The sequence below is a fragment of the Haliotis rufescens genome, unplaced genomic scaffold, assembly GCF_023055435.1.
Source record: "Haliotis rufescens isolate VD_foot unplaced genomic scaffold, xgHalRufe1.0.p SCAF_6, whole genome shotgun sequence".
In the NCBI taxonomy this organism is placed as follows: domain Eukaryota; kingdom Metazoa; phylum Mollusca; class Gastropoda; order Lepetellida; family Haliotidae; genus Haliotis; species Haliotis rufescens.
Window position 1 is genome coordinate 21,791,075 of NW_025964334.1, and position 20,005 is coordinate 21,811,079.

General features: G+C 39.0%; 2 protein-coding genes across 4 annotated transcripts; both read left to right on the top strand.

Annotated features, from left to right (window-relative positions):
* Nucleotides 1-470: 470 nt before the first annotated feature.
* On the top strand, nt 471-18,960 carry LOC124150781 (BTB/POZ domain-containing protein 6-like). Of its 3 annotated transcripts, XM_048385948.1 has the most exons (4): nt 10,886-11,064; nt 17,156-17,231; nt 17,377-17,665; nt 17,916-18,960. In XM_048385948.1, exons 3-4 carry the CDS (start codon nt 17,382-17,384, stop codon nt 18,952-18,954), a joined length of 1,323 nt encoding a protein of 440 aa, XP_048241905.1. In that variant the 5' UTR covers nt 10,886-11,064; nt 17,156-17,231; nt 17,377-17,381; the 3' UTR covers nt 18,955-18,960. The 3 variants fall into 3 exon arrangements, with proteins under 3 accessions (XP_048241904.1, XP_048241905.1, XP_048241903.1); XM_048385947.1 differs by lacking the exons at nt 10,886-11,064; nt 17,156-17,231 and adding an exon at nt 471-726; XM_048385946.1 differs by lacking the exon at nt 17,156-17,231 and having other exon boundaries at nt 10,888-11,064.
* Nucleotides 6,329-8,259, top strand: LOC124127611 (BTB/POZ domain-containing protein 6-like). The gene is made up of 2 exons (XM_048386468.1): nt 6,329-6,348; nt 7,218-8,259. Exons 1-2 carry the CDS (start codon nt 6,329-6,331, stop codon nt 8,257-8,259), a joined length of 1,062 nt encoding a protein of 353 aa, XP_048242425.1.
* Nucleotides 18,961-20,005: the final 1,045 nt, after the last annotated feature.

Here is a 20,005-nt window from a genome sequence, read left to right on the forward strand (position 1 = left end):
AATCATGTATAAAGAAGATATTGAATTGCTGAAAAGTGAAGCGAAAATGTCAAAAACTAAAAGAAAAATATAGAAAACTATTTCCACCGCGGTGATAGTATTCCCACCGTGGTGATAATATTTCCACCGCAGTGATGATATTTCCACCGCGGTGGAAATAGTTTTCTGTATTTCCATCTTCTTTATACATGATTTATCAATTATTTGTATGACAAATCGTGTTAATTTGCAAAAGGTTACGATAACAGTATGTGAAATATCAAAATATTCGCTTATGAGCCACCGTACATATTCGTTTTTGTTTTTGTTTTTGACATTTTTATTTTAGTTTTTCACCTTTTCGTTTTTCTTTTTGACATTTCCATTTTAGTTTTTGACATTTTCGCTTCACATATCACCGATTCAATAGCTACTTAAAAGCATATTTTCCATGTTTTCGTTTGTATATATACATAGCAAAAGGTTACGATAAAAGTAAGTGAAATATCAAATAATTGAAAAACAGATTCCATGTCCCTTATGGGCCACCGTAGGAACGATACATTTTCCAAAATTAGACACATTAGTCATATTACACATAATTATTATTAGACACAATAAACTTTCCACTCACCATTCACCTGTAGACCTGAACCGAAAGTAGATCACGTGACCCACACACAGACGTGTACATTCTCAGCGGTAACTCAGTAAACAGTTCGGTTCGTGTCTGTTTTCCAGAAATTGGTAAGTAAACGAACATGTGGGTAGGAAGTAGAGGATCAATTATATCATCATAGTACTGGGTTTAGCCGTGTGTTAGGTATTGTTGATTTAAGGTACAATATTCATAAACTGCTCGTGTGTTCCGTCTGACCTATTATCGGCTTATGTGATGTCCTGCTGTCGTTGTCACTGTTATCGTATAGTTATACAATTACTGTGCACCGCACGCCGATTTGAGACATTCCTAATATTTCTTTCCTTACTCACAATTGTTATAACACTTATTTTAGGTCAAATTGATTGGATTTAATGCAGTAAACAACCTATTTAAAGTTCCATCGATCTTGACAATTGTGCATGCTGGAGTTACCTCCCTTACACCCTGTCTCACGCCCGAACTTACCTGCGGTATGGGGGATACGGTATATTGATGTTTCGTCAGTGTTTTGTAATCCTGAATTAAAATGGATAACAAAATAATGATGTTAATGCAATAATTTCACTTGGGCAGCTGTTCACTTTCCAACTAAAACAATGAGATGTTTCACATGATGTGTTTCTTCAGAAATGTGAGATTAGAAATCACCTATGCCAAGTTAAGTGATTCAGCATATGTGAATGATGTAGGCCAACCTGGCGTCACTGTTTACACAAGACTGAAAGAATATGACAAACATATTTTTATAAATATAAAGAGAAGCAACATAAAAAAATCAGCTGCAATTAAAATCGGTGATAAAAATTATTACAGTTTACATTAAGTTCACGCTGATGGATTGTGTTCAAACAAATAAGCTTGAATATTTATACATGTAGGTCAAAGTAACACTTTCAAAAAATAAATAAATAATATACTTGTACATGTTATTAATAATAGTGTCCTCACCTCGTAGCCTCAATACCGTAGCCTCTACAAAACATACCTTCAACATCTGTTAAGTGTATGGTGAATGTGGTAAAGTTACATTGTTTACATATGCACAGGATTAAGTTCCAAGGCATTGGGTAAAATTATTTTATACCTTCTTATAGATATCCAAGAAAATGTTATGAAATGATGTCATTGTATGATAGCTCTGGAAGCCTAAATTGGGTCGCATCTGTTAAGAAAACTATTTTTGAACTTGGTAAAATTTAATGTAATGATTACAAATCAATGTATAACTGAAGAATACCTTTTGACACCTCTTTTGCCAAAAATAGAATGTCTTTTTTCTCCAATAAGATGCTCACCGCCTAATCTTAACTTTGAACAGGGAACATACACACAAATGTTAAAAGAATACAGAGTTCTTAAAATATCCAATAAGCAGGAAGTACGAGATGAGTATGATCTTTTCGTTGTGTGTCAAGTAATATGTATATGTGATCATTTGCGTATTGAATATTTATCTCCTTATATGTACAAACCACCAAATATTGTCAAGTTTATTTGCTTCCGAAATGGCAACACGTAAAATGTGACATCATATGTATTTCATGCAATGAATTATAGAAAATGCATATCAAAGGATTAGTTGATCATATGTTTATTACACTACCAATGCAATATGTACAATGGGCATGTAGCCTTTCAGCATATTTGTAAATAAAGGTTGTTTGATTGAAAAATTGCAATCATATCTGAGAAACGAACATTTAGGAGTCACCACTTCAATGTATTCTACTTCAAAGGAAGGGGTTACCTTACAAAGTAATTTACTCCTAATGTGGAGGCAAACTTGCCTGTCTTTGAAAAAAATTACCCTTCCTCCAAATCACTTGTACATCCAGAATGGCCTCTGTTGGAACTATATAGACATGTATGTGCTTTCTTTGGCTAACTGTACCTGAATCTGAAACCTATTTGATCAGACTGATACGCCACTGCCTTTCATATATCATGCCAACTTTCAGATAAAAAAATGCGACTATTAACGTACATCAGGTTGCAAGAGCTAATTGATCCAATAACAGTCTCGGTGGGGTAGGCTATTTGTGAAAAATCAAGATATCCAAGTGCTAATTGATCCAATAACACTCTCGGTGGGGTAGGCTTGTTGTTAAAAATCAAGATATCCAAGTGCTATTTGATCCATTAACAGTATCGGCGGGGTAGCCTAGTTGTTAAAAGTCAAGATATCCAAGTGCTAATTGATTTAATAACATTCTCGTTGACTCTGTAATCAGTTCGGTTTGTGTCTGTCTTCCAGATATTAGTGAGTAAACGAACATGTGGGTAGAAAGTAGAGCAGCCTTTGTACCAACATAGTACTGGGTTCAGCCTTGTGTCACAGATACTGTTGTTGATATGAGGAACAAGACTCATAAACCGGCCAGGTGTGAAGTCTGATCTGTTATAGGCTCATGTGATGTCCTGTTGTTATTGTCCCAGTTATATTTATACAATTAGTGTGTCGGACACACCTATTTTAGACCACCCTTCAATTCCATTCCGTACCCACGGTTGTATGAAACTTATGTGCGTCAAATTGGTTTGATATGAATACAGTAAACAACATGTTCAAAGTGCCTCTGTCTGGAATGTTGAAATTGTTGGAGTTACCTCCCTTACACCACCAACACCCGAACAAGCCTGCGGTATTGGAAGGTGCGTTCGATTATGAAAATTTGCTAACCAAAGTACCCCAAGGATTCAGTCGGTAAGGGAGACCTTGGTCAACCGTATTATGACGTAAATGAGTTGACATGAGCTAACATTGGTCAACCAAGGTCAACTTGGGTTATACCTTGGTTCATCCCCCCGTCGGCCTGGGTTTTGAAAGGAACGCACCGTTTAGTCCTGATGGCGTCTTGTCCGTGTTTGGGGCGTCTGTAAAGAGTTTGGTTTAGTTTGGTTTGTTGTTTAACGCCGCACTCAGCAATATTCCAGCTATATGACGGCGGTCGGTAAATAATCGAGTCTGGGCCAGACAATCCAGTGATTAACATCATGAGCATCGATCCACGCAATTGGGATAGGTGACATGCATCAACAAAGACAGCGAGCCTGACCATCCGATCCCATTAGTCACCTTTTACGACAAGCATAGTCGCCTTTCACGGCAAGCATGGGTTGCTGAAGACCTATTTTATCCCGAATCTTCAAGGGTCCACCTATAAAGAAAATTTGTTTAATTTATTGATTCAATCATGAATATAGTGATTTTAATGAATATAACTAACTAGGTATTGATTATTATATATGTCAGTGAAATGTAACATTCGATTGTTGATATAAATACTTAAAAAATAAATAGGGCCTGATTGCGCCTTGTCAGTGCCTGGGGCACGGTTCTCTGGTTTGCAGTCTCCAAGTGACGTTATCGTCAAAGAAATGTAGTTTAATTTAATAATTCAATCATGAATAAAGAGATTTTAATGAATATAATTAACTAGATATTGATTATATACATGTATATGTCAGTGAAATCTAACTTTCGATTGTTGATATAAATACTTCAAAAATAAATAGGGCCTGATTGCGTCTTGTCAGTGCCTGGGGCACGGTTCTCTGGTCCGCAGTCTCCAAGTGACGTTATCGTCAAAGAAATGTAGTTTAATTTAAAGATTCAATCATGAATATAGAGATTTTAATGAATATAATTAACTGGATATTGATTGTATATAAGTCAGTGCAAATGTAACTTTCGATTCACATTCAATAGACAAAGATACGATGACAGCTTTGCCACGAAATGAAACACTTGTTAACTTCTCAGAAACTGTGTGTTTTAGCAAAGGGTTTTGGGTTTCTCCGTCTCCTGGCAGCCATTATTACATCTAAGGTTGTATTTTATACGTTCTGAGTCGGATATCCTTTATTGACACTGGTTAACTCCGTTTGACTAAAAATTTCAAAATCGAACATACCTAGTACATTCTAATTGTGTAATAAACTAGTGTCCAAAAGAAACGATACCAATTTACTTTCAAAATTGTTTTTTACTAAGTGAATTGTCAAGTATGAAAACATGCCAATTCGTATTGCACATCCCAAACACAGCATAGTCGATAAAAAATACCGGGAACACGTGATCACTTCCGGGAAAAAACGTAAATTTCGTGAAAGTGACATTTCCCTCTCTAGTATGTTCTGCACGTGCAGAAAAACTGTATAAAACGGCTGATCAGACACGTTGATATCACAGCAACAAAAAGAACACAAGATATGCCACGTTTGACAGCCATCGAGAGAGAGAGAGAGCCGTTGGAATGGTCCAACAAGGCGCGTCACACGTCAACGTCGCCAGAAGGTTGGGCTGCGCACGCATCACTATCACCAGGTTGATGCAGCGGTTACGTCAGACAGGTCAGACGTCAGACAGGCCCAGGAGTGGAAGACCACGAGTAACCACGCCCCGTGAAGATCGTTACATCCGAGTATTACACCTGAGGAACCGCACCGTAACAGCGACGTCCACGGCGGCTACAGCACTGGGACACAGGATCAGTCGACAGACCGTCTACAGGAGACTACGGCAGTATGGTATCCGGCCACGTCATCCCTACCGCGGACCGCTCCTGACGCCTCGACACCGGAACAACAGACTGATCTGGGCCAGGCGAGTTCGACGTTGGCAACGGCGGGACTGGGCACGTGTTATGTTCTCTGATGAGAGCAGATTCCTCATCTTCAGAAACGATGGACGGCAGCTTGTATACCGACGACTTGGTGAACGTTTGGCGCCTAACTGTATCCAACAGGTCCGGCCGTTTGGAGGTGGAGGGTTAATGGTTTGGGGTGGCATTTGTGGTGACGTCAAAACGATGCTTGTCGTAATTCGTGGAAACCTGAATGCACAGCGTTATCTTGATGACATCCTACGGCCTGTTGTGGTGCCCTTTATTCAGCAACAGCCACGTGGACTTCTTTTCCAACATGACAATGCAAGGCCACACACAGCAAGATTGACACAGAACTTCCTTGCCAACGCCAACGTACAGGTTTTGCCATGGCCCGCATGTTCACCGGACACGTATGGGACCACCTCGATCGGCAAATCCGACGTCGCCGTGTGCCTCCAGTCAACGTCCAGGACTTGGAACGATGTCTCCTCGAGGAATGGCAACGCATCACTCCAAACGTCATCAGACGTTTGACGTCATCAGTCCGTAGGCGTGTTCTGGCATGTATTGATGCTCACGGTGGACATACCCGCTACTGACTTGACTTTGAGACGTGTGGTGTGACATTTCCCGTTGTTTCTGTGATCAGTGCTCTAACGAAATGTTCTTTTTTCGACCCCACCCATCTTTAAAGGCTTGTCATATTGGTTGTACAGATTTTATTGAAATGAAATTTTTGTACAGATGTTGTGAAAGGATTTCTCAAAAGCATAACACCAGTCCTAAACTTCTGCATTGTTTAGTTTTTCTTTTATGTCGTTGCAAACAGGTGGTATCGTTTCTTTTGGACACTAGTTTATAAATGGAAAACAAAATGATAATGTTAATGAAATTATGAAAAAGGTCCACTTAAACAGCTTCTAATTTTTCCAACGATTTGTTTCACATCAAGTGTTTGTGCAGAAGTGTGAAGGATTAGAGGAAGAAGATTATTTAATCATCTTGTCACACGACGTAAATACAAATAATACTACATATCACACCTACATGTATTAATGTACATTGTCTGGCCAACATGGCCTATGAGACACTTAAGTAGAAATATTGTCATTATGCAATTATACAAGTACTAAAGATCCGGGTTCGATCCCCGACATAGGTACAATGTGTGAAGCCCATTTCTGGTGTCCCCCGTCGTGATATTGCTGGAATATTGTTAAAAGCGGCGTAAAACAATACACACTCACTCACTCACTTATTGAATATCTTACCTCGTGTAGCTTAATTTGTAACATAATTTCAACAAGTGGTGAACTCCTTGATGTTACAGAACAGAACATTATTTAGAAAACAATAATAGTAACACTGTACTCACAAACAAACAGTTTTTATAGTTCTGTGATAATGATGACCATCATACTCCAGAGAGAATACTGAGTGCAGGCTGTCGATCCAGCTGATGTAGGCATTGGTCCTTGTTTTCGGCCTTTTACCAGCGCGGCTCTTTTACAGATGGCGTCTGTTGAGAATTTAAAGTCTGAAGCCATCTTATACCAGCGCTGTAGGGCCACATGTCGGGTGCATGTCATGCTCATGTGGGGATATTGAAAATATATGAAACTTCAACAAAAGAGAATGACCAAAATGTCTCCTAAACAGATTCCATACTCACCGATTTAACCAAAGTGAAAACTGTCTAATACGCTGATCACTTAATTAGGAATGTCAGACCTCGTTCTAAAATGAGAGACGTAATGGTTTTTGAACACCTCTTCAAAGCAGCATTAAATTCACATACAACTCCAACGGCGAGAACATATGGCGATTTCAACAATGAAATCAAAATTCTGGCATGCAAATTTTAACTGATCTTAAATACATGTAATGTTGAGCGGTAGTATTATCTTTTGTCAAATACTGCATCATTTGGCAGCAAAATTATTCGTAGTCCTCTCCTTCTTCAGATACCTTTACACAGACAACACAACTGTTGATGCTGACAACGTAACAGCTCTATTGTACGCCTCCAGAAAATATGCCATCACCACCTTAGAATCCCAATGTCTGGAGTTCCTGGAGAAACACCTCAACGTTGACAACGCCTGTGTGATTCTAGATGCTGCTCATCGTTTTGATCAAAGCCAGTTGTTTCAGAAGGCCTTGACCTTGATTAAAGATACAGGTGAGAGGTCACTACAGTCATCTGGTTTCCTGACACTGAGCCAAGTGTTGTTGCATCAGATTGTGGAGTCAGATGATTTGTTAGCCGAGGAGCACGTCATCTTTAGCGCCGTTAACTGCTGGGCAGAGGCAGAGTGCAGACGTCAGGGAAGGGAGGTAACTCCTGAGATCAAGCGAACAGTTCTTGGTGAGACTTTACTGAAAGTAAGATTTCCTCTTTTGAAGCAAAAGTTCCTGGCTAGGGACGTAAAAGCTAGCGGTCTCTTGACTGAACAGGAGCGTCTCACGATCTTTGAATATATTGGATGCCCTGACAATGATGTGAAACCCTTCAACACTAGTCAAAGAAAACAAAGAATTGCGCATTCTATAACAAGGTTTTCAACACAATTCCTATTAGACTGGTCAGTTGGTGGTGAAACGTGCGATTCTGTGTCAGTCAAAAGCAGCCGCAACCTGATGCTCTGTGGATACAGTCTGTATGGACCTTCCCGTGAGACTAAACCCGTTACCTACTCTGTCACCACCTACTTTGGTAGCGAGCAAGATGTTCTCCAGTGCAGGATTCAAGATATAACTGAGTACAGAGTCAACAGTCAAGTGTTTGATGTGGTGTTTGAGAAGCCTGTTGCTATGACAGCGGGAGTATGGTATACTCTGGCAGTGCGGATACAAGGCAGTGGGACGTGGCGAGGACAAAATGGAAAGAGAGAGATTTTATGTGCTGACGGTGTTAGTTTTACCTTCAGGAAGGCACAACACAGCACGAATAGCACTAACATCGACCAAGGGCAGATTCCATCTCTCCTCTACCAAGTTTCATGAATATTAACATCCAGGGGACAATTCCTTAAATATATTTTCTTTTACAAGTGTCATCAAAATAATCGTAATTTTGGTTCGCATTTTCGTTACCCCACTTACAACCTATTTCAAATTACATATTGGTCATGCAGAGGCTTACACCTCCCTTGCACCACGTCCTAAACCTGAATCAGACTGCAGTATTTGCGTTGCAATCTGATGACGTTTTGTTAGTAAAAAGTAATTCTGGTTACTGAGTGAATAACAATATAATGACGGTAATGAAATAATGTCACTTGAAAAGCTGCAAACTTTTCAACTTCAAAAATAACAATGTTTCAAATCGATTGTTGCTGCAGAAAAGTGAAAAGATTAGAAATCATTAAGTTATTTGCTTTTCCACATGTGATCGTAGAGGCCAAGCTGGCGTCACTGTTCACTTATAGTCGGGAGATATGACGGAACATATTTTTGCAAAGTATATTGAGAAAAAAACAAAAATGATTAGGTGGAACCGTATCCGTCCATTATATCCTATTTATATCCTATTTATATCAGTGATTAAAGTCATAGCACTTTGTACATAGGTCTTGGTTAGATGGTGTGCGTTCCATCAAATATGCTTGAATGGATATAGACCGAAGTAACACTTTGAAGAATAAATCAATAATATACATGTTATTAGCAGTAGTCTCCACAAAAATTCCCTCTCACACCCTGTGCATAACAGATGCTATTATATCTGAATAAAAGTGACATACTGTAAAAGCAGAGTCTACTAACGATTCCGACTCTTTCATGAGCATGCGTCCATGAATCACTGTCCAATAGTGTAGATACCAGGTGTTCGCGAAAAGGTGAGCGTATGTCGGTGCCACCTACATGCAAAGGCAAGTCAATTGTTCACCTAAAGAACATAGGACAATATGGTACATGTCAAAATAGGGAATTGCATCGGACATCATTCTTGAAACTGATGCGTCAAATTTGGAAATGTCTTCCTCATGTCTACTTTAAAACTTTGTGAAAGCCTTGAATGTTGTCACTCTGATCAAACAACATTTCTGGACACAAAGGGCTGAGGCTGCAGGATATTGCTCGACATAAAGGGAAAGTTGACTATTGGAGAGGAGAAGTCAACTCTCTTCTCATACAGTCTTGTGGGGGGTGTTTTGTCACTCTGAGTCTTTAAGCATATATCAAAATATGAAACAGATGAGATGGTCTCACTGGTCTCCTTTATTTCTAGTTCAGGTGGGTAAATCAGTGGAAGGGAATTGTTTATTGAACGATATCAGGTCATCGACATACCTGAAGCTCATGTTAAACTTCTTGGCTTGTTTGACTTCGAGCAGAAAGTCCGATTGATATGCTTAAAGATGCTGATCAGTAAGAAGGGGGGCACAAATGGTGCCCATGGGTATGCCTACTTTTTGCCTAAATGTCTTACCCCCAAATTTTATATAGATGTTATCAATGAGAAAGTCCAGCATTTCACATATTGTTTTTTTTCAGTTAACTTCAGATGGCATTCGAATTCATCTTTGACAAATTGACCTTAACCTCTGACGATAGATTAACTGTATCTATGGTCACGAGTGATTTGTAACAGAAGCCCTAGGGAACAAGGAATGACGTTATTTCTTAAGTCATATGGGATAGTGGAGTACAAAACGAATACTAGTATTAAGGAGTCATCACGTCACTATAATTTAATTCAAGCAAAGAAGTAGAGTGGAGGCCATACAAGCTGGTGTTGGATCGGAAAGTCAAATTTAAAAAAAAACAAGTAGAACCGTAACATCGACTTACGTCACGCGACCGCGGCATCGAATACCTAGAATCACAAAAACAAGATTTTTTGGTTTGTTGTTTAACGCCGCATTCAGCAATACTCCAGCTGTATGAAAGGTATTGTCCTCATCGAGCCTTATACACGTAATGAAAAGTATTGTCTTCATCTCGCCTTACACACATTTGTTTGTTGTTTAACACCGCTCTCGGCAATATCTCAAATATATGACGGCGGTCTGTAAATAATCGAGTCTGGACCAGACAATCCAGTGATTGACATCATGATCATCGATCCACACAATTAGGATACGATGACATGCATCAACCAAGTCAGCGAGCCTGACCACCGGTTCCAGTTAGTCGCCTCTTACAACAAGCATGGGTTGCTGAAGACCTATCCTTGCCCCGATCTTCACGGATCCCTATACACGTAATGAAAAGCAGGGTCCTCATCTCGCCTTATGGCAGTCTCTACAAAACATTCCACATCATACTTGAAATCGCTAACTAACCACACAAAATCAACGAACGTTAATCAAATCATAATGAAAGACGCAGGGTCAGGTTTACTATCATAAATGGTAATACATTGGCTCACGGATTTGACTCGATTTACCCTTTGATATAAACGACTATCAGTACATATGCTTATGTTTCCCAACAGTTAATGAGGTGACACTGACTTCCAGCCCATGTTGTTGAACACACGGAATCACAAAATTGACTTTCTGGCTTCTATCCTCTGTAAGTGGATCATGGCAACAGCTGGTGAGTACTCCATGTTTGATATTATTCTCCCGCTAAGGCCACATTTAGCAAGTACTGAACAGTTGGAAATGACGACAGAGACACGATACATTTTCCAAAATTAGACATGTTAGTCATATTAGTCGCGACACACAATAAACTTACACTCACCATTCATCTTGTACACCTGAACCGAAAGTAGATCACGTGATCCACACGCGGAAGCTTACATTGTCAGCGGTAACACAGTAAACAGTTCGGTTCGTGTCTGTGTTCCAGATATCGGTAAGTAAACGAACACGTCGGTAGGAAGTAGAGGATCAATTATATCATCATAGTACTGGGTTTAGCCGTGTGTTAGATATTGTTGATTTAATGTACAATATTCATAGGCCGCTCGTGTGTTCAGTCTGACCTATTATCGGCTTATGCATGTCCTGCTGTCGTTGTCAATGTTATCGTATAGTTATACAATTACTGTGCACCGCACGCCGATTTGACACATTCCTAATATTTCATTCCTTACTCACAATTGTTATAACACTTATTTAGGTCCAATTTATTGGATATATATGCAGTAAACAACCTATTTAAAGTTGCATCGATCTTGACAATTGTGCATGCTGGAGTTACCTCCCTTCCACCCTGTCTCACGCCCGAAATTACCTGCGGTATTTGGGAAAGGGTATGTTTCGTCAGTGTTTTGTAATTTTGAATTAAAATGGATAACAAAATAATGATGTTAATGAAATAATTTCACTTGGGCAGCTGTTCACTTTCCTACTAAAACAATGAGATGTTTCACATGATATGTTTCTTCAGAAATGTGAGATTAGAAATCACTTATGCCAAGTTAAGTGATTCAGCGTATGAACCTGGCCAACCTGGTGTCACTATTTACACAAGACTGAAAGAATATGACAAACATATTTGTTACAAATATATTGAGAAGCAACATAAAAAATCAGGTGCAATTAAAATCAGTTTACATATAGTTCACGCCTGATGGATTGTGTTCCAAGAAATAAGCTCGAATATTTATACATGTAGGTCGAAGTATCACTTTAAAAAAAGAAAGAAAGAATATACTTGTTCATGTAATTAATAATAGTGTCCTCATCTCGTAGCCCTAATACCGTAGCCTCTACAAAACAAGTGCTAAGTGTATGGTGAATATGGTAAAATTATATTGTTTACATAAGCACAGGATTAAGTTCTAAGGCATTGGGTACAATTATTATATACCTTCTTATAGATATCCAAGAAAATGTTATGAAATGATGTCATTGTATGATAGTTTTGGAAGCCTAAATTGGGTCGCATCTGTTAAGAAAACTACATTTGAACTTGGTTCAATGATTACAAATCAATGTAAAATGTGATGTAATAATAACAAATCAGTGTAAAATGTAATCTAATGATTACAAATCAATGTATTACTGAAGAACACCTTTTGACAACTCTTTTGCAAAAGATAGAATATCTTTTTTTCTCGAAAAAGATGCTCACTGCCTAATCTTAACTTTGAACAGGGAACATAGACACGAATGTTAAAAGAATACAGAGTTTGTAAAATATGCAATAAGCAGGAAGTACGAGATGAGTATGATCTTTTCGTTGTGTGTCCAGTATATGATCATTTGCGTATTGAATATTTATCTCCTTATATGTACCAACCACCAAATATTGTCAAGTTTATTTGCTTCCGAAATGGCAACACGTAAAATGTGACATCATATGTATTTCATGCAATGAATTATAGAAAATGCACATCAAAGGATTAGTTGATAATATGTATATTACACTACCTATGCAATCTGTACTATGGGCACGTAGCCTTTCAACATATGTGTAAATAAAGGTTGATTGATTGAAGAATTGCAATCATATTTTAGAAACGAACATTTAGGAGATCACTTCAATGCATTTTACTTCAAAGGAAGGGGTTAGCTTACAAAGTAGTTTACTCCTAACGTGAAGGACATACTTGCCTGTCTTTGCAAAAGAATTACCCTTCCTCCAAATCACTTGTACATCCAGAATGGCCTCTGGTGGAACTATATAGACATGTATGAGCTTTCTTTGGGTAACTGTACCTGAATCTGAAGCCTATTTGATCAGACTGATACGCCAATGCCTTTCATGTATCATGCCAACTTTCAGTCAACCGGTCAGGTGTGAAGTCTGATCTATTACAGGCTCAAGTGATGTCCTGATGTTATTGTCCTAGTTATATTTATACAATTAGTGTGCCGGACACACCTATTTTAGACCACCCTTCAATTCCATTCCGTACCCACGAATGTATGAAACTTATTTGTGTCAAATTGGTTTGATATGAATACAGTAAACAACATGTTTGAAGTGCCTCTGTCTGGAATGTTGAAATTGTTGGAGTTACCTCCCTTACACCACCAACACCCGAAAAAGCCTGCGGTATTGGAAGGTTTGATGATGAAAATTAGGTAACCAAAGCACCCCAAAGATTCAGTCGGTAAGGGCGACCTTTGTCAACCGAATTATGACGTAAATGGGTTGACATGAGCTTACACTGGTCAACCAAAGTCAACTTGGGTTATACCTTGGTTCACCCCCGTCGGCCAGGGTTTTGAAAGGAACGCACCGTTTAGTCCTGATGGCGTCTTGTCATTGGCACGGCACTCTCCAAGTGATGCCATCTGTAAAGATTTTGGTTTGGTTTGTTGTTTAACGCCGCACTCAGCAATACTCCAGCTATATAACGGGGGTTTGTAAATAATCGAGTCTGGGCCAGACAATCCAGTGATTGACATCATGAGCATCGATCCACGCAATTGGGATCGATGACATGCATCAAACCAAGGCAGCGAGCCTGACCACCCGATCCCGTTAGTCGCTTTTTACGACAAGCATAGTCGCCTTTTACGGCAAACATGGGTTTTGCTGAAGACCTATTCCGGATCTTCACAGATCCATCTATAAAGCAAATTGGTTTGATTTAATGATTCAATCATAAATACAGAGATTTTAATTATTATAATTAACTAGATATTGAGTGTATATATGTCAGTGAAATGTAACTTTCGATTGGTGATATAAATACTTCAAAAATAAAGAGGGCCTGGTGGCGTCTTGTCAGTGCCGGGGCGCGGCTCCCTGGTTCGCAGTCTCCAAGTGACGTTATCGTCAAAGAAATGTAGTTTAATTTAATGATTCAATCATGAATAAAGAGATTTTAATGAATATAATTAACTAGATATTGAGTGTATATATGTCAGTGAAATGTAACTTTCGATTGTTGATATAAATACTTCAAAAATAAAGAGGGCCTGATTGCGTCTTGTCAGTGCCGGGGCACGGTACTCTGGTTAGCAGTCTCCAAGTGATGTTATCGTCAAAGAAATGTAGTTTAATTTAATGATTAAATCATGAATTAAGAGATTTTAATGAATATAATTAACTAGGTATTGATTGTATATATGTCAGTGCAAATGTAACTTTCGATTGTTGATATAAATACTTCAAAAATAAAGAGGGCATGATTGCGTCTTGTCAGTGCCGGGGCACGATACTCTGGTTAGCAGTTTCCAAGTGACGTTATCATCAAAGAAGTTTAATTTAATGATTAAATCATGAATTAAGAGATTTTAATGAATATAATTAACTAGGTATTGATTGTATATATGTCAGTGCAAATGTAACTTTCGATTGTTGATATAAATTCCTTAAAAAATAAAGAGGGCCTGATTGCGTCTTGTCAGTGCCGGGGCACGGTACTCTGGTTCGCAGTCTCCAAGTGACGTTATCGTCAAAGAAATGTAGTTTAATTTAATGATTAAATCATGAATTAAGAGATTTTAATGAATATAATTAACTAGGTATTGATTGTATATATGTCAGTGCAAATGTAACTTTCGATTGTTGATATAAATACTTCAAAAATAAAGAGGGCCTGATGGCGCCTAGTCAGTGCCGGGGCACGGTACTCTGGTTCGCAGTCTCCAAGTGATGTTATCGTCAAAGAAATGCAGTTTAATTTAATGATTAAATCATGAATTAAGAGATTTTAATGAATATAATTAACTAGATATTGATTGTATATATGTCAGTGCAAATGTAACTTTCGATTGTTGATATAAATACTTCAAAAATAAAGAGGGCCTGATTGCGTCTTGTCAGTGCCGGGGCACGATACTCTGGTTAGCAGTCTCCAAGTGATGTTATCGTCAAAGAAATGTAGTTTAATTTAATGATTAAATCATGAATTAAGAGATTTTAATGAATATAATTAACTAGGTATTGATTGTATATATGTCAGTGCAAATGTAACTTTCGATTGTTGATATAAATTCCTTAAAAAATAAAGAGGGCCTGATGGCGTCTTGTCAGTGCGGGGCACGGTACTCTGGTTCGCAGTCTCCAAGTGATGTTATCGTCAAAGAAATGTAGTTTAATTTAATGATTATATCATGAATTAAGAGATTTTAATGAATATAATTAACTAGGTATTGATTGTATATATGTCAGTGCAAATATAACTTTCAATTGTTGATAGAAATACTTTAGAATTAATAATGCAACTTTGATGATGATTTTGCACCTCGTTTGGTGTTTTATGCGTTATTTTGAACCTTTGCATGCATTCAGTAGACGAAGATACGATGACAGCTTTGCCATGAAATGAAGCACTTGTTATGTTCTCAGAAGCTGTGTGTTTTAGCACAGGGTTTAGGGTTTTCCGTCTCCTGGCAGCCATTATTACATCTTAGGTTGTATTTTATACGTTCTGAGTCGGATATCCTTGATGGACAGGTTGACTCCAATTTTCATTACGAACACACCTGGTACATTCTAATTGTGTATAATAAATGGATAACAATATAAATAAATAATGTTAATGAAATTATGAAAAAGGTCCAGTTTAACAGCTTCCCACTTCCCAACGAATTGTTTCACATCAAGTGTTTGTGCAGAAGTGTGAAAAGATTAGAAGAAGAAGAATATTTAATCATCTTGTCACACGATGTAAACACAAATACTACTACATATCACACCTACATGTATTAATGTACGTTGTCTCGTCAACATGGCCTATGTTTATTGTCATTATACAAGTATGTAAGTGCTAAAGAGACATGATAATAAAACATTGTATAGTTAGGGGGAAATTCAGTTTGCGGGTGAATTGTCTACGGCTATAGATTATAGTAACATCAGGGGCGAGGCCAAACATGAGCAGGTCATTCTACATTATAAAGATAGTCTGGTCAGTATAAGACATGCTAGAACATATCGGACCAAGTAGAGAGGCATGCACCTACAAAGAAAATATTTCGTAAGTGTAGAATACCCATGTAGGTAGGAGATTTACTTCATACTCATAACGACTAGGCTACCCGACCTCCCCTGTAAGTTTGGAGGTATGTGTTCATTACTTATTGAATAGGACGGTCGGATAGCCTAGTGGTCAACGCGTTCGCTCGTCACGCCGAAAACCCGGCTAGATTCCCGACAAGGGTACAATGTGTGAAGCCTATTTCTGGTGTCCCCGCCGTGATATTGCTGGAATATTCCTAAAAGCGGCGTAAAACAATACACACTCACTCACTCACTCACTCACCCACTTATTGAATATCTTACCTCGTGTAGCTTATTTTGAAACATAACTTCAGCGACAACTGGCGAACTCCTCGATGTCTTCAGTGAGCCCATTCGTGACCAACTCGTGTTATACCGGGACAAGCCGAATAGCGACTCGTGCCCATCTCATAGCCCTTTTGTACGACCGGGTTCCGTCTTAGCGCAAACGGGCATACCTAAAACAATTGTCAACTCGTTGTTTAAAGGTTCACATATATTTCCCCATATATTTTATAGATTTCAAATGCAATTTAAAGCACATCAGGACATACGAAATTATAAAGTATGATTGAACACCTTTAACTGTCTTGGGTATATTTTAGAGGCGAGACACATGTAAAATCAAGAATTATTGCTGAGGGATTCGGTGACGAAGAACTTGAAATCATACGCGCATTCGGATTGGTTTGACGTATTTTCGCACATAACATTCATCGATAGGGGGACGAGTCTTCTTGCAGGTTAGACGGGTGACCCATGCCAGTCGTCTAAGGCGCCGCGATTCGTTGTGCAGAGTTGCGTCCCTTGGGCACGCCAGAAACCTATGATTGTGGGTTCGAATCCCGGTTCGCCCCGATTATGTTTCTAGGTTTGTCAGCACCATACCCGTGCTCGTGGGTTTCACCGAAGTGGTAAACGTCTGAGACCTGCATCACTTCGGGCTTTCCTCCCACATTAAGCTGACACGCCGTGATATAACTGGAATAATGATAAAAGCGGCGTTAAACCCAACTCACTCACTCAGTCACTCTTGCAGGTTACGGAAAGGAGCGAGTGGTGACGAATGCAGTGAGCTTTGAAGCGTCTATCTTCATTACGTCATAAAGCGCATGGTAACGTATTGTTAAAGAACTCGAAAAGAGTTGAGGCTCAAAATCATCTTACGTGGGGGTACATGCATGAGCTTTCGTTTGGTAGCTGTACCTGAATCTGAAAACTATTTGTTCAATGTCTTTCATATGTCATCCCAACTTTCAGATAAAATGGCGGCTGTGAACGTACAACAAGCTGAAAGTACGTCAGGGTTTGTTGACAACTGGCAAGCGGGGAAGACCCTTGCTGAATGCAATCTACGCATGTTCGATGCGGAAGATCTTTGTGACGTCACATTTCGTGTTGGAAGTACAGGCCATGTGATCAAGGCCCATCGCTACGTGCTCATCAGCAGAAGTTGTGTGTTCCACGCCATGTTTACTGGCCCCCTGGCGGAGACGTCGGAAGTCAGTGTTCCTGAAATAGAGCCTCAGGTGTTGAGAAAGTTTCTCTTGTAAGCATTAATCATTACAGTATTACAGAACAGAATGAGAGACGTAATGATTATTGAAAACCTCTTCAAGCAGCATTAAATTCACATACAACTCCAACGGCGAGATCATATGTAAACAATGAAATCAAATATTCTGGCATGCAAATTTTAACTGATCTTAAATACATTTAATGTTGAACGGTAGTATTATCTTTTTTCAAATACTGCATCATTTGGCAGCAAAATTTTTCGTACTTCTCTCCTTCTTCAGATACCTTTACACAGACAACACAACTGTTGATGCTGACAACGTAACAGCTCTACTGTACGCCTCCAGAAAATATGCCATCACCGCCTTAGAATCACAATGTCTGGAGTTCCTGGAGAAACACCTCAACGTTGACAACGCCTGTGTGATTCTAGATGCTGCTCATCGTTTTGATCAAAGCCAGTTGTTTCAGAAGGCCTTGACCTTGATTAAAGATACAGGTGAGAGGTCACTACAGTCATCTGGTTTCCTGACACTGAGACAAGTGTTGTTGCATCAGATTGTGGAGTCAGATGATCTGGCCGCCGAGGAGCACGTCATCTTTAGCGCCGTTAACTGCTGGGCAGAGGCAGAGTGCAGACGTCAGGGAAGGGAGGTAACTCCTGAGATCAAGCGAACAGTTCTTGGAGAAACTTTACTGAAAGTTAGATTTCCTCTTTTAAAGCTAACGTTCCTGGCTAGGGACGTTAAAGCCAGTGGTCTCTTGACTGAACAGGAGCGTCTCACGATCCTTGAATATATTGGATGCCCTGACAATGATGTGAAACCCTTCAACACTAAGCAAAGACAACAAAGAACCCCGCATTCCATAACAAGGTTTTCATCACAGAGTAATAGAGGCTGGAATGTTGGTTTTTTTAGATATGATGCCATTTCCTTCCAAAGCAGCCGAAACCTGATGCTCTGTGGATACAGCCTGTATGGGCCTTCCCGTGAGACTAAACCCGCTACCTGCTTTGTCACCACCTACTTTGGGAACGAGGAAGATGTTTTCCAGTGCAAGATTCAAGATAGAACTGAGTACAAAGTCAACAGTCAAGTGTTTGATGTTGTGTTTGAGAAGTCTGTTGGTATGACAGCGGGGGTGTGGTATACTCTGGCAGTGTATATACGAGGCAGTGATACGTGGGAAGGAGAACATGGACAGAAAAAGGTATGTGCTGACGGGGTTCGTTTTACCTTCAGGAACTCACAACACAGCTCGAATAACACTAGCGTCGACCAAGGGCAGATTCCATCTCTCCTCTACCAAGTTGCATGAACATTAACATCCAAAGGACAATTCCTTATATATATATATATATTTTTTTATGACACTGGTAAAAGAATATATATATATATATATATATATATATATATATATGTATATATATATATATATATATATATATATGTATATATTCTTTTACCAGTGTCATAAAAAAAATCGTAATTTTCGTTTCCTCACTTACAACATATTTCAAATTCCTTCACTCTAGCATATTGAACATGTAGAGGCTTACACCTCCCTTACACCACATCCCAAACTGCAGTATTTGTGTCGCGATCTGATGACGTTTTGTCAGTAAATAGTAATTCTGGATACTGAGTGAATAACAATATAATGACGGTAATGAAATAATGTCACTTCAGAAGCCATTCGTGACCAACTCGTGTTATTCCGGGACAAGCCGAATAGCGACTCGTGCCCATCTCATGGCCATTTTAGCGACCGGTTCCGTTTTATCACAAACGAGCATACCTAAAACGATTGTCAACTCGTTGCGTAATGGTTCACACATTTCCCCATACATTATATATATTTCAGATGCAACTTAAAGCACATCGGGACGTGCGGTATTATGCAGTATGATTGAACATATTTCACTGTGTCTTGGGTTTATTTTTAGATGCGCGACATGTGTAAACATTATTTCTGAGGTATGCTTTGACGACGAACTTGAAATCATAGGCGCATTCTGATTGGTTTGTCGTATTTTTGCACATAACATTCATCGATAGGGGGGACGAGTCTTCTTGCAGGTAACGGACGAATGTTGACAAGCTGCACACTTTCCAACTTAAAAAATAACAATGTTTCACATCAGTTGTTTCTGCAGCAAAGTGAAAAGATTAGAAATCTTCAAGTTATTTGCTTTTCCACATGTGATCGTATAGGCCAAGCTGGCGTCACTGATTACTTATAGTCGGGAGATATGATGGAACATATTTGTGCAAAGTACATTGAGAAGAAACATTAAGAATTAAGTGGAACCGTATACGTACATTATATCCTATTTATATCCTATTATGTCGGTGATTAAAGTCATAGC

Bases quoted from the DNA above. Each gene is read 5' to 3' on its own strand.
- LOC124127611 (XM_048386468.1), top strand. From the start codon at position 6,329: ATGGCCTATGAGACACTTAA. The intron at 6,349-7,217 runs GTAGAAATATTG...CTCCTTCTTCAG, and splicing joins ATGGCCTATGAGACACTTAA to ATACCTTTACACAGACAACA.
- LOC124150781 (XM_048385947.1), top strand. From the start codon at position 17,382: ATGGCGGCTGTGAACGTACAACAAGCTGAAAGTACGTCAGGGTTTGTT. The intron at 17,666-17,915 runs GTAAGCATTAAT...CTCCTTCTTCAG, and splicing joins GTGTTGAGAAAGTTTCTCTT to ATACCTTTACACAGACAACA.